We start from the raw sequence: 13951 nt of genomic DNA, 5'->3' as shown, positions 1-13951 counted from the left end.
TTTTTTTTTTTTTTTTTAAAGATTTTATTTATTTATTTGACAGAAAGAGACAGCCAGCGAGAAAGGGAACACAAGCAGGAGGGGTGGGAGTGGAAGAAGCAGACTCCCAGCGGAGAGGCCTGATGTGGGGCTCGATCCCAGAATGCTGGGATCACGCCCTGAGCCAAAGGCAGACACTTAATGACTGCGCCACCCAGGTGCCCCTAGAAGCTGGTTCTTTGAAAGAATAAATAAGGTCGATAAGACACTGGCCACACTTATTGAAAAGAATAGAGAAAGGTCCCAAATTGATAAAATTATGAATGAAAGGGGAGAGATCACAACCAACACCAATGAAATAGGAAGGATCATTAGAAACTCTTATCAACAGCTTTATGCCAATAAATTAAACAACCTGGAAGAAATGGATGCCTTCCTGGAAACCTATAAACTACCAAGACTGAAACAGGAAGATACTGATTATTTAAGCAGACTGATTAATTATGAAAAGATTGAAGCAGTGATCAAAAACCTCACCAAAAACTAGAGTCCAGGGCCTGATGGATTCCCCGGGGAATTCTACCAAACATTCAAAGAAGAAATAATACCTATTCTCCTGAAGCTGTTTCAAAAAATAGAAACAGAAGGAAAACTACCAAACTCATTCTATGAGGCCAATATTACCTTGATTCCCAAACCAGGCAAAGACCCCATCAAAAAGGAGAATTACAGACTAATTTCCCTGATGAATATGGACGCCAAAATTCTCAACAAGATCCTAGCTAATAGGATCCAACAGTGCATTAAAAGGATTATCCATCAAGACCAAGTGGGATCCATCCCTGGGATGCAAGGGTGGTTCAACATTCGCAAATTGATCAGTGTGATAGATCATATCAACAAGAAAGGATTCAACAACCATATGATCCTCTCAATTGATGCCGAAAAAGCATTTGCAAAATACAGCATCCTTTCCTGATTAAAACCCTTCAGAGTGTAGGGATGGAGGGTACATTCCTCAATCTCATAAAAACCATCTATGAAAAGCCTACAGCGAATATAATTCTCAATGAGGAAAAGCTGGAAGCCTTTCCCTTAAGATCAGGAACACGACAAGGATGCCCACTCTCACCATTATTTATTCAACATAGTACCAGAAGTCCTTGCAACAGCAATCAGACAACAAAAAGGGAGAAAAGGTATCCAAATTGGCAATGAAGAAATCAAACTGTCTCTCTTCACAGATGACATGATACTCTATATAGAAAACACAAAAGACTCCACCCCCAAACTACTAGAACTTGTAGAGCAATTCAATAATGTGGCGGGATACAAAATCAATGCTCAGAAATCAGTTGCATTTCTATACACGAACAATGAGACTGAAGAAAGAGAAATTAGGGAATCCATTCCATTTAAAATAGCACCAAAAATCACGTTATCTCAGAATTAACTTAACCAGAGATGTAAAGGATCTATACTCTAGAAACTACAAATCATTCTTGAAAGAAATTGAAGAAGACACAAAAAGATGGAAAAATATTCCATGCTCATGGATCAGAAGAATAGACATAGTTAAAATGTCTATGCTACCCAGAGCAATCTACACTTTCAATGCCATCCTGATCAAAATACCAATGACATTTTTCAAAGAACTGGAACAAACAGCCCTTAAATTTGTGTGGAACCAGAAAAGATCCCAAATCACCAAGGAATTGTTGAAAAGGAAAAACAAAGCTGGGAGCATCACATTGCCAGATTTCAAGCTATACTACAAAGCTGTGATCACAAACACAGCATGGTACTGGCACAAAAACAGACACATAGACCAATGGAACAGAATAGAGAACCCAGAAATGGACCCTCGGCTCTTTGGACAACTAAACTTTGACAAAGCAGGAAAAAACATCCAGTGGAATAAAGACAGTCTCTTCAATAAATGGTGCTGGGAAAATTGGACAGCTACATGCAAAAGAATGAAACTTGACCACTTTCTCACACCATACACAAAGATAAACTCCAAATGGATGAAAGACCTCAATGTGAGACAGGAATCCATCAAAATCCTAGAGGAGAACATAGGGTGCAACCTCTTTGACATCGACCACAGAAACTTTTTTAATGACACGTCTCCGAAAGCAAGAGAAACAAAAGAAAAAAGGCATTTGTGGGACTTCATCAAGATAAAATCTTCTGCACAGCCAAGGAAACAGTCAAAAAAACTAAGAGGCAGGCCACGGAATGGGAGAAAATATTTGCAAATGACACTACAGATAAAAGACTAGTATCCAAGATCTACAAAGAACTTCTCAAACTCAATACACATGAAACAAATAATCAAATCAAAAAATGGGCAGAAGATATGAACAGACACTTTTCCAATGAAGACATACAAATAGGTAACAGGCACATGAAGAAATGTTCAAAATCATTAGCCGTCAGGGAAATTCAAATCAAAAGCACCTTGAGATACCACCTTATGCCAGTTAGAATGGCAAAAATTGACAAGGCAGGAAACAACAATTGCTGGAGAGGATGTGGAGAAAGGGGATCCCTCTTACACTGTTGGTGGGAATGCAAGTTGGTACAGCCACTCTGGAAAACAGTGTGGAGGTCCCTTAAAAAGTAAAAAATTGAGCTCCCCTATGATCCAGCAATTGCGCTACTGGGTATTTACCCCAAAGATACAGACGTAGTGAAGAGAAGGGCCATATGCACCCCAATGTTCATAGCAGCATTGTCCACAATAGCTAAATTGTGGAAGGAGCCGAGATGCCCTTCAACAGAGGACTGGATTAAGAAGATGTGGTCCATATATACAATGGAATATTACTCAGCCATCAGAAAGAACGATTACCCAACATTTGTAGCAACATGGACTGGACTGGAGGAGATTATGCTAAGTGAAATAAGTCAAGCAGAGAAAGACAATTATCATATGGTTTCACTCATTTATGGAACATAAGAAATAGGAAGATCAGTAGGAGAAGGAAGGGAAGAATGAAGGGGGGTAAACAGGAGGAGGAATGAACCATGAGAGACTGTGGACTCTGGGAAACAAACTGAGGGCTTCAGAGGGGAGGGAGGTGGGGGATTGGGATAGGCTGGTGATGGGTATTAAGGAGGGCACATATTGCATGGTGCACTGGGTGTTATATGCAAATAATCATGGAACATTGCATCAACAACTGGGGTTGTACTGTATGGTGACTAATATAACAAAATAAAAATTAAAAAAATAAAAATTAAAAAATAAATTAATTAATAACCTTGGGATCTAACTCTTCCACAATTATCCTAAGTATGTCTCATGTAGAAATCAAAATGTGTACTACAAATTTGCTTACTATAATGCTAAAATATTAAAATTTTAAATATAACCTAGTGGAAAAATTGGATGAACTGTCATATATTTCAAGAGAATATTATGTAGCTCTAAAAAATGTTTGAATCTTGTTGAGAATAATACATGGCATAAAAATGTAATCTATATTAATTTAAAACATGTTTAAACTTTGTATATATATGGGAATATATAATATTTTAGTGTCTTCTTATTTTTGGCATTTTCTAAGTTCATTACAATGTATACATAGTACTTTTTGTAATCGGTAATAATATGTTCTTAAGTAAGAGATCAGTAATGTCAGTTACTCTTCTTTTACTGTAGCCACATGTTCCTTGGTGGATCCTGATCGGTGCACAAAAATTTTCGGTTACTGTAGAAGACGCTGCTTTAAATATGAAAAGCAAATTGATGTATGTCTCTCCCCAAGTAAAATTTGCTGCATCGAGAGGTTATTTGAAGAAGATTAATCTTGGAAAGGAAGACGTACCTGTGATCAAAGAAGTTTGTATACCAGTGCAGAGAGGTAGAGGAATATAATTAGAATTTCTGTAATAAATAAACACATATGCCAATATTGATATCTTCCTCTGTAGATATTAATTATGTATTCAGTGAAATGAGGTAAGACCTTTCTTATATTCTCAAGTTAGAGGTTTTATGATAGAGGCATATCTGTTGTTAATTTCCTATCATATGGATATCATCTTTGCTTGAATTTAGAACCTCTTTTGATCTGTCATGGTTTACCTATGCTTACACAACTGAGCATTTACCAACTTAACCATGACCTTATTAGAAATTTGATTGATGAAAATTAATACCCATAGACTTACCAATTGTCTACATATCATCATTATGTTATTGACATTGAGAGACAACCTCAGTACAAGATGAGTGCATAAGCTAAAGCACAGTGTGATGCTACTCATTGGCCATTCCTTTCTCCTCTCCAGTTCTGTTCATGGGAGAAGGCATATTAATTGGATACAATGTAATACTAATACTATTAAACTGGGTTTAAACACAATCGAACTTTGGCTAGAGTCTAGATTCAAAACATTAGCTTGGCAGTTTCATACTTAGTTCTGAACTGGATGGAAAAATGCATAAAGATCTGTTATTTCATTCTCAATGTAAATACTAGACAGCTAGACAGCACAAAAAAAATGTATCATCACATCACATTAATGTAATGATAAAAGTTAAGGAAAAAGCATAGAGACTAGAATTTGTTTTCCAGCTAAAAACAAAGGACCAATCAACCTTTATCAAAATTCTACCAAGTTCCCAAATATTTTTGCTATTTTTTTTTTACTGACTTAATGACTGGCCCAAGATTACTGCTTTTTTTAAAAAAAAAATTATTTATTTTTTCCACTGGAGATCTAGTGAAACTAGTGATAATATCTACGTTAAACAGCTTGTACCAGGACAGGCTTCATATTACCACTGGAGATTTAAGTGATGTGTATCTAAAAAACATAAACAAGTTAAAAAATTCAGGTACAATATCTAAGTTAGAGGCAAAAAGTCTGTACTTCTGCAGGATCAACAATCAGACATGAGGATCAAATTCAGGAATCTGAAAAGAAGAAAGAAATGCACAATGAGCTCCAGGGATGGATAACAAGTATAATTCATGATTTGCATTAAAACTTTGAGGAAAGGGATTTTGGAGGATGGTGGAAAAAACAAGTTGCTTAGAATAGAGTGGCTACAGGTAAACCCAGAACTCCTGGAAAAATTTACAACAAACTGACAAGACATGCCCACATGGCTTATCATATAAATTGGTAGAGAAAAAACAATACCAATAGCTTAAAGTCCTCTGTGGAATCTGTATTTGTGTGGGAGAAATCAGAGGGAAGAAAAGCAGTCTTTTGATAGGTCTGAGAAGACACCTAGAGTGCCAACACCATTTGTTGGGAAAGACAGCAAACCAGTTTGTTGACAGCAGCTATAATTACTTCTCTCTTGGAGCCACCCCTAGATTTCAAGTAAATTGTGAGGGTTTAAGAAGTATTATATTCTTTTCCTTTGTGTTTCCTCAAACCTGTAAGAGGCTGGTAACTACACTATGTATTCATTAATAAATGTTGGAAAATAATAAAACATTTAACCTAGACATTCCAGCTTACTTCTTGTCTGTCTTAAGCAGACAGCATTTTATTTTAAATTTTTTAGTTTTAAATGTCATTTCTAGAAAACACTGAGATTTCTGGAAGAAGACATTTCTGGTTGTTATCTTCGGGCATTTGTTATTGATTCATGTAATCTTGGACAAGTTACTAAACTAGCTTTCAGTTTGCTCATCTGTAAATAATAATGATAATATATTATAATTAAATAAATACAAAATTATCACTACGATGTGTATTATCCAGTCCTCCAAATGGGAATTTCAATTTTTATCCATATATCCTCCAACTACTTAAGGTGGTCCTTCTATGCAGTTTATAGTGACACATTAAAATCTTCTTTCTTCTCTTAATTTCTGTCATTCAGATACCCCTGGGAGTCTCCCTCTACATGGTGGTAAAAGTGGGTATGATAAGAAATAATCAAATTCTTGATGCATTCAGAAGTCTACCTAGCCAAATGACTGGCTGGGAACAGAAAATGAGGATGTGACTTGCATCCTTGCACACCAGGGATGACCCAAGGTTTTGTGTTTGGGTAATTATAAAAATACAGTTGCCATTAAATGAGTGGGGAGAACTGTGGGAAGTGCAAGTTTGGTGAGAGTGTACATGTCAGTAGCTCAGTTTGGACATATTAGGTTACATATTTGATTGGAAAGATTGATTAGGCAGTTGGATGTATGTTTAATGTTAAAGACAGAGGGTTCAGGCTAGAGATAAAAACTTGGAATCATCAACTTCTAGAAGCCATTTAAAGCCATAAGATCAAATGAGATCACCTTGGAAAAAAGTAGAGATAAAAATTTCTAGGATTAATCTTTACATCTGGGATGTCAAAATCCAGAGATTGATGAGATGAGAAACCAGTGTACGAGACTAATAAGTGATAAGAAAGATAGGAGACAACTAGGTAATATGGTGTCCTAAAAAGCCTCTTAAAAGAATGAATCAATTATTTCTAAAAAGCCAATTAAAATAAAAACAAGAAATAGCCAATGATTTAGCACGTACTAAGTCTTTGAAGTCTTTGAAGACCATTCCTAGAGCAATGTCAGGAGAGTAGAAGAGGCAAAAACCTGGTTCAAGAGAGAATGAGAGGATAGGAATTTAAGAGGAAATATAGAAAATTATTTTAAAGAGTTTGGAAATAAACTGAACAAAGGAAATGATGTGGTAGCTAGAGGTCAAAATGGGGTCAAGAGTTTTTTTTTTTTTTCAATATTTATAATTGGAAACATCTTTTAAACACTGCCAAAGAATCTAATGGAGATCAACAAAATGAAAAGACAATGTATGGAATGAGAAAAAATATTGGCAAACCATCTATATAAGGGATTAATATCCAAAATATTTAAGGAATGTGTGCAACTCAATTGCAAAAAACAACTTGATTAAAAATTGGGTGGAGGCACCGAATAGACATTCTCTCAAAGAAGACATGCAAATGGCCAACAGGTACATGAAAATAGATGTTCCACATCACTAATCATCAAGGAAATTCAAATAAAAACCACAATGAGATTTCACCTGACACTCTATGGAATGGCTAGTATCAAAAAGACAAGTGATAACAAATCCTGGCAGGGACGTGGAGAAGAGAACCCTGTGCACTGCTGATGGGTACGGGAATTGGTACAGACACTATGAAAAACAGTGTGGAGGGTCCTCAAAAAACTAAAGTAGAACTACCATATGACCCAACAATTCTACTTCTGGGTATATATCCAAAGGAAATAAAAATAGGATCTCAAAGAGGTAGCTGCACGCCCATGTTCATTGCAGCATTTTTCACAATAGCTGAGATATAGAAGCAATCCGTGTTCATCTATGAATAAAAGAATAAAGAAGATGGATAAAATCTGTGTATACGTGTATTTGCTTGTTTGTTTGTTTACTTATTTATTTATATCAGACACTGTACTGGGGGCTGAGGATCCTGTATGGGTTTTACAGCCTTGCAGGAAGTAAAGGCATCGACCACTTACTTGTAGCAGGAGCATGAGGGCTAGGAACTGAGAAACTGGGGAGTGAAGTTGATGCATGATTGGGTTTTTATCTGAACAAGAGGGACAGCGAGGACAAAGATAGTCTCTGGGACAAAGGGAGGCCTGAAAGATGAGAAAGAGTTAGCTCAATGTTATAGCTGCACAAAAGAAAACACCAAGGAGAGGGGAAAGTCACAGTCAGTGCCCCAGAGTTGAGGAAGTACAAGAGAACCTGAAAATTACAGCAATACTGGGGTAAGATGATCAACTGGAGGTGGCTTGGGGCCAAACTGGGAAGACTTGAGAACCATAGGAAAGAAGGTAGGTGTTCCCTAAAGGGCAGTAGGAAGAGTTGATCATTCCCAGAGGGTTGGTCATGCCCAGAGTATATATACACAATGGAATATTATTTAGCCATGAGAAAGAAGGTAATCCTGACATTTGCAACAACGTGGGTGGGTGGATCTTGAAGGCAATATGTCAAGTGAGATAAGTCAGACAGAAAAAGATAAATACTGCATGATCTCCCTCATATGTGGAAGCTAAAAAATCCAAAGTAATAGAAACAGAACGGTGGTTGCCAGGGGCTGGGAGATGGGAGAAATGGGAGAAGTTTTCAAAATGTACAAACTTCCAGTTATAAGATGAATGAGTTCTGGGGCTCCAATGTACAGTGTGGTGACTATAGTTAAAGATACTGCAGCATATACTTAAAAGTTGCTAAGACACACACACACACACACACACACACACACACACACACACACACACACAAAGTAATTATATGAGGGATAGAGGTCTTAACTAATCCTACTGTAATCATTTCACAATATGTGTATCAAATCATTACATTTTATACCTTAACTTACACAATGTTATTTTTCAAAAATATCTCACTAAATCTGGGAAAAGGAATATCAATTGAGTTGATCATGGGATGGAAGCTATATTGGCTGAATTTGTTGACACATTCAGATTAAGCCTAGAAATCTAGATGGCCAGTTCTGTGCTTTCACGCCTTTTAATTTCTTCGTGTCTTATCAATTCTTCCATGTGCTAAAAGAAGGTTTCTTCCATGGTCCCATATCACTGTTCTACCTATATATTCTAGATCAGCGCTGTGCAATATATAAGCTATATATGTAACTTCAAATATTCTGGCGCTACATTGGAAAAAAGAACTAGTGAAATCAATTTTATCCCAATATATCTAAAATATTTTTAAGATATAATCAATTTTAAAAATTAATGAAATATTTTACATTCTTTTTTTGTATTCAGAACTCAAAATCCAGTGTATATTTTACACTGATCGCACATTTGAGTTGGAACTAATTACATTTTAAATTCTCCGTAGCCTCGGAGCACCTGGGTGGCTCAGTCGCTTAAGCACCAGACTCTTGGTTCAACTCAGGTCATGATCTTGGAGTTGTGGGATACAACAGCGTGTCAGCTCTATGCTCGGCACTCTGTCTGCTTATCCCTCTCCCTCTGCCCTTCCACATACTTGCATGTTTGCTTTCTTTCTCTGTCTCTCAAATAAATAAATAAAATCCTAAAAATAAGTAAGTAAGTAAATAAATTAATTAATTAATTAATTAATTCTCCATAGCCTCACTGTGGCAAGTGGCTACTCTATAGGCAGCGTAGCTCTTAATCTCCTCCCTTACTGATTTCTACTAAATTTGCTAGGTTCCTTTTTTCATTCGTTCACTCAGTATAATTGTTGAACACTAATTGTGTTTTAGAGTGACAGCTCCTTTTAATTTTTCTCAATGAAGTCTTCATAGTGGTGTAACAGAGAGAAGACACAAATGGCTTTGAAAGGGTGGAGACTTCAATTTGCCGCTCGAGAGTTTTGCTAAATTGGATAAGCTATGTGGTCTCCAAGGACTTCAGCTTTGTTAACTGTGAAAATCTGAAAAACCATATTCTCTGGAGAGTTCTGCAGGGAGGGGAATTCTAAATGTACTAAATTCTAAACGTTCTAAAAAGCCCTCTGCAGATTACCTGACATGTAGCAGGGGCTCAAAAGTATGAGTTTCTTTCCCTCTATAATTTGTTTTAAACATGAATTTGTAACCACTGTTCAGGACTCAACACAAAAAATCCTTCCATTTTTATAACAGGTGATTTATCTTAGATTGAAAAATTCTCTTACAATGAAAACCTAGAATTCCTTGTCCCACGTTCTTTACCAACGTGATCATATTCCTTTAACGTCATGAAACATAGCTATTACTCTTGACGCTATTTTTCAAAGTAATTAGAAAAAAATTGGTTGTATTCAGTTGTCTTTAATATGTCATTATTTTAATATTATATTTGATTCATTTGATATTTCCTGTCTTATTTATGACTTAAAGTTCTTTTTTTTCGGTTTGTGTGAATTATTTCTTCACATATTTTGACAGGTTTTTTTCCTCTTTATCAACATTTTTCCTTATAATCCAGCACTCTACCCATAAATGTTCCCCTAAATTTTAGTTCTTGGTCCTCTGTGCTTTCTTTAGTTCAGCTCATAGAAATCCCCAAATCCTACTCTCTCCAATGCTCTGTGTAATCTTTTTGTAGCTTCTTTTTGAAAAATTCTACTTAAAAATTCTGCGTGTAATCCAAACTCAAAACATCTAAAAGAGGGGCGCCTGGGTAGCGCAGTCGTTAAGCGCCTGCCTTCGGCTCAGGGCGTGATCCTGGCGTTCGGGGATCGAGTCCCACATCGGGCTCCTCCGCTGGGAGCCTGCTTCTTCCTCTCCCACTCCCCCTGCTGTGTTCCCTCTCTCGCTGGCTGTCTCTCTGTAACATAAATAAATAAAATCTTTGGGAAAAAAAAAAAACATCTAAAAGAATTTTGAGAATGTAAGAGTTGAGCAGGAGGATTTTAGTATTTATCTAGTGCCACATAATCACCCCAAACGTAGTGGCTTAAAAACAAATAATTATCAGTTTTTTGTCATGGTTTCTATAGGTCAGGAGCTCAAAAGTTGCTTGACTGAGTAACCTGGTTCAGGCATTCTCTGAGACTCAGTGTATATTTGCTTGTGCTGCAGTCATCTGAAAGCTTGAATAGGTCTGGAGAATGCAAGAGGTGACTCGTGTTTGGGCAAGTTGTCATTAGCTGTTGGAAGGGGATCTCAGATCCTCTCCCTGGGAGCCTCTGCAATTGACATATGCTTGCTTATAATGCAGTGGTGGAGTTCGAAAGCCAAGCAGAGTCCATATCCTTTTTTGAACTAACCTTGGAAGCCACACAGCACCACTTTGACTGTACTGCATTGGTAATGATAGTCCCACACACTCACCTAAATTTGTGGAAAACCACACAAACTCCAACTCTTAGTTGGAGGACTGTCAGTAACATTGCAAGAAAAGCATATCAGATTGCATTGCTATATAAATGTGGCTACCTCCGGAAATGATAATTTGTCCCTGGTTTGAGATGTGTTTCAAATATAGTAATAACATTCCAGCAGAGTTGCCCCTAGGGTATTTGGGATTCCAGGAAAATATTTCTTATGGAGTACCTACTTATGTAAATCATTTGATTTGAAAATACAACACAAAATCCATGAGTCTATGTGAAGTATAATTATGTATCAATGAAGATCTACAATAATGAGTAGAGAAGAGGTATGTTATATATTTGTTTTCTGTCCAATCAGTGCATGGAAGTTCATTCAGTTTTCAGGCCACAGCTCTTCATGTCCTTTTTGTTAAATGCCTGTTTCTCATGAATTTTATATCTCTCCCACACATATACAAATGGCAGGAATGATGTTATTAAGCATAATGTCATGATTCTTTAGAGCCTATTTTTATTATAATAGTATATGTTTTCATGATGCTGCATCACCCATTTCGCTGCCCCTGAATGCTGGTTTCCAACGACTACTCTAACAGTTATTGTGAGTTTTTGGTGATTACCAAGAGGACAGGTCTAACCTGGAAAATGAAGGAAAATGTGGATGATATTTTTCTGGTCACATTAAATTTATGATTATGAATTTTATAGCATGTCGGTTGCACAACACATCTAAACATTCTCGAATGTTTTAGGCCTCAAGCACTGCATTCCTAGAATCTGATCTAGTTCATTGTTGACCATTCCTTTGCCTTCCATGCATCACTGTCACGCTGAAGTTAAGAAGAGCCTGTGGTCAGAACGAGAATGATCTCATTGAGTAGGCAAGCTATTCCTCCTTTGGCAGAGCTTAAGACCAACCAGGGAGAATATAGTATCACCACACCCACTAAAAGCAAGAGAAGACATTTACTGATCCAAAGGGACCATTAGCGTTTCAAAATGCAGAGCAACAATCTGGAAAATTCTGAGAAGATAGCCTTATTTATCCTCAGGAACACTTGGTAACTGGTACTCCTGTGGAGAGCAGAGTGAGCACCCTAAGTAGCAACAGATAGAGGAGAAGGGTGGGGTGGTGGCACACAAAGCAAGATAATCTAACACCATTCCTGTTGCCCTGGGGTGCTATAGACTGGAGATGGAATTGTTTTGAAAATACAGAAGGGGAAGAAGTCCCTACTCCATATGCCCAAGCTCAACTTTAAGGGTGGCACTACATCGTTGGTAGCTCTAAGCTCTGAATTTCTTCGTTGTCCCATCTGAATGAGAATTCCCCAATATTAGGGTGTCAACACCATTCTAGCAGCCCGATCTCTCCTTTTCTTACAAAAGAAATATCTTGCCAACCAGCAGAATTGATCCACCTGTCAGGCCTTTTACTTAAGCAGAGCCTCATATGGGGGGTGCTAGGATGACCTTTAGGCATGAAACCATGAGCTCCCTAAGACATCTGGTGAACACCAGACATTGTGGGGGAGCCTGGAGAGTCAAGAAAGAAACAGCACCAGGGCCTACTCGGGTGCAGCCAGGGTATAGGGCACCTCACTCAGATGGCTCTGCCAGCCTTGAGAGGTCAAGGGACTCAGAAAAATTCTAGGAAGCTATTCCAAAGTACAGAAACAGTGAAGGAGCGCCCTGTATGGCAGGGTCCAGAGTATCAATGTGTACTGCAAGTTAGTGCAATGAAGTGTGACAAAAGAAACTTGTCATCTGCTAGGTTTATACCTATCTTCACCATATGTGGGTATGTCAACTCCCATTAAATACATGTCCCTATTCTTTCTTTACATTCTGTACAATCACTACATGCAGGGGAACATTTGAGATCTTAAAGTAAGAAAAGCAAGGAGCACCTTTTAAAAACCCTTTTTATTTTTCCACATCACTTTTGAGCTGCTTAGAAGGTAAGAACTAGGAAGATCAGTAGGGGAAGAAAGGGATAAAGAAAGGGGGGTAATCAGAAGGGGGAGTGAAGCATGGGAGACTATGGACTCTGAGAAACAAACTGAGGGCTTCAAAGGGGAGGGGGGTGGGGGAATGGGATAGGCTGGTGATGGGTAGTAAGGAGGGCATATATTGCATGGTGCACTGGGTGTTATACGCAACTAATGAATCATCGAACCTTGCATCAGAAACCAGGTATTGTATGGTGACTAACATAATGTAATAAAAAAACATTAAAAAAAAAAAGAAAGAAGGTAAGCATGTATGTGGAGAGCCTGGAAATGCAAAAGTAGTGAAGAGGTGGTCTCAATACGCCCTGGTGCATGTGGTGGGCATGCTGTGGAGACAGAGATATAAACATTCAGGAAAGATTTCAATTTACTTTGATATGCCCAAGTTCACAAACTACTGGCGATATTACAAAGGATTCTATCTACACACATTCATTTTCCTTTTAATGGCTTCATAGTTCATCTTGGCACAAAGCCATCGTAAGTTTATCTATGCTCACTTCAATCTTTCCAATTTCTTATTGTTGCATTGGACATCTCATGCACAGTTTTATGCACACGATATGCAGAAGGAGTGTGAAGTTTAATAACTCCTGGGTCAAAGTATATATGATTTCTTAATGTTTATACATAGTCACCTTTCCCGCATATTTTCCCAAAATGGGTCCACAATTCATGATTACTCTTTAAAGAACAACAACAAAAGCAACATATGATTATTAAAAAAAAATTGCATTCTTAATTCCCAGGGAGTTAAATATATAGGGTATGTTTATTATACTTTGTATTTCTTCTCCTGTGATTTGCTTTTTCATAACCATCTCTCATTTTTCTTTAGGACTATTAGTATTTTTTAAATAATTTTGCACTTGTTCTTAATGTGTATATTTATATCAACCCTTTAGCTATCATATGTTGCAAATATTTTGTTCAGAATTTGCATGTTTTTCATTCAGAAAGAAATGACAAATTTGTGTATGGTTAAATTGTATTATATTTTGTGTAGCTAAGTTTTTTCTTACTTAGAAAGGCCTTTGCCGTGACGAGATTGTAGAATGATTCTATATATATTTTGATATATTTTAAATTTTATTTTTTTAAGATTTATTTATTTATTTTAGAAAGAGAATGCATGAGCAGGGGGGAGGAGTAAAGAAGGAGGGAGACAAGCATACTTCCTG

General features: G+C 37.2%; 1 protein-coding gene across 1 annotated transcript in view; it reads left to right on the top strand.

Annotated features, from left to right (window-relative positions):
• The window catches only part of DEFB114 (defensin beta 114), a 15010-nt gene extending 11215 nt beyond the window's left edge, over positions 1 to 3795 (top strand). The window contains exon 2 of the mRNA XM_040643439.1: positions 3616 to 3795. Within this exon, the coding sequence (XP_040499373.1) occupies positions 3616 to 3795 (180 nt within the window). The remainder of the gene's footprint in view (positions 1 to 3615) is intronic.
• The last annotated feature ends 10156 nt before the right edge of the window (positions 3796 to 13951 follow it).

Source organism: Ursus maritimus, unplaced genomic scaffold (genome assembly GCF_017311325.1).
Source record: "Ursus maritimus isolate PB19 unplaced genomic scaffold, ASM1731132v1 scaffold_29, whole genome shotgun sequence".
NCBI classification, from domain to species: domain Eukaryota; kingdom Metazoa; phylum Chordata; class Mammalia; order Carnivora; family Ursidae; genus Ursus; species Ursus maritimus.
This window is presented reverse-complemented; position numbering and strand designations above follow the sequence as displayed.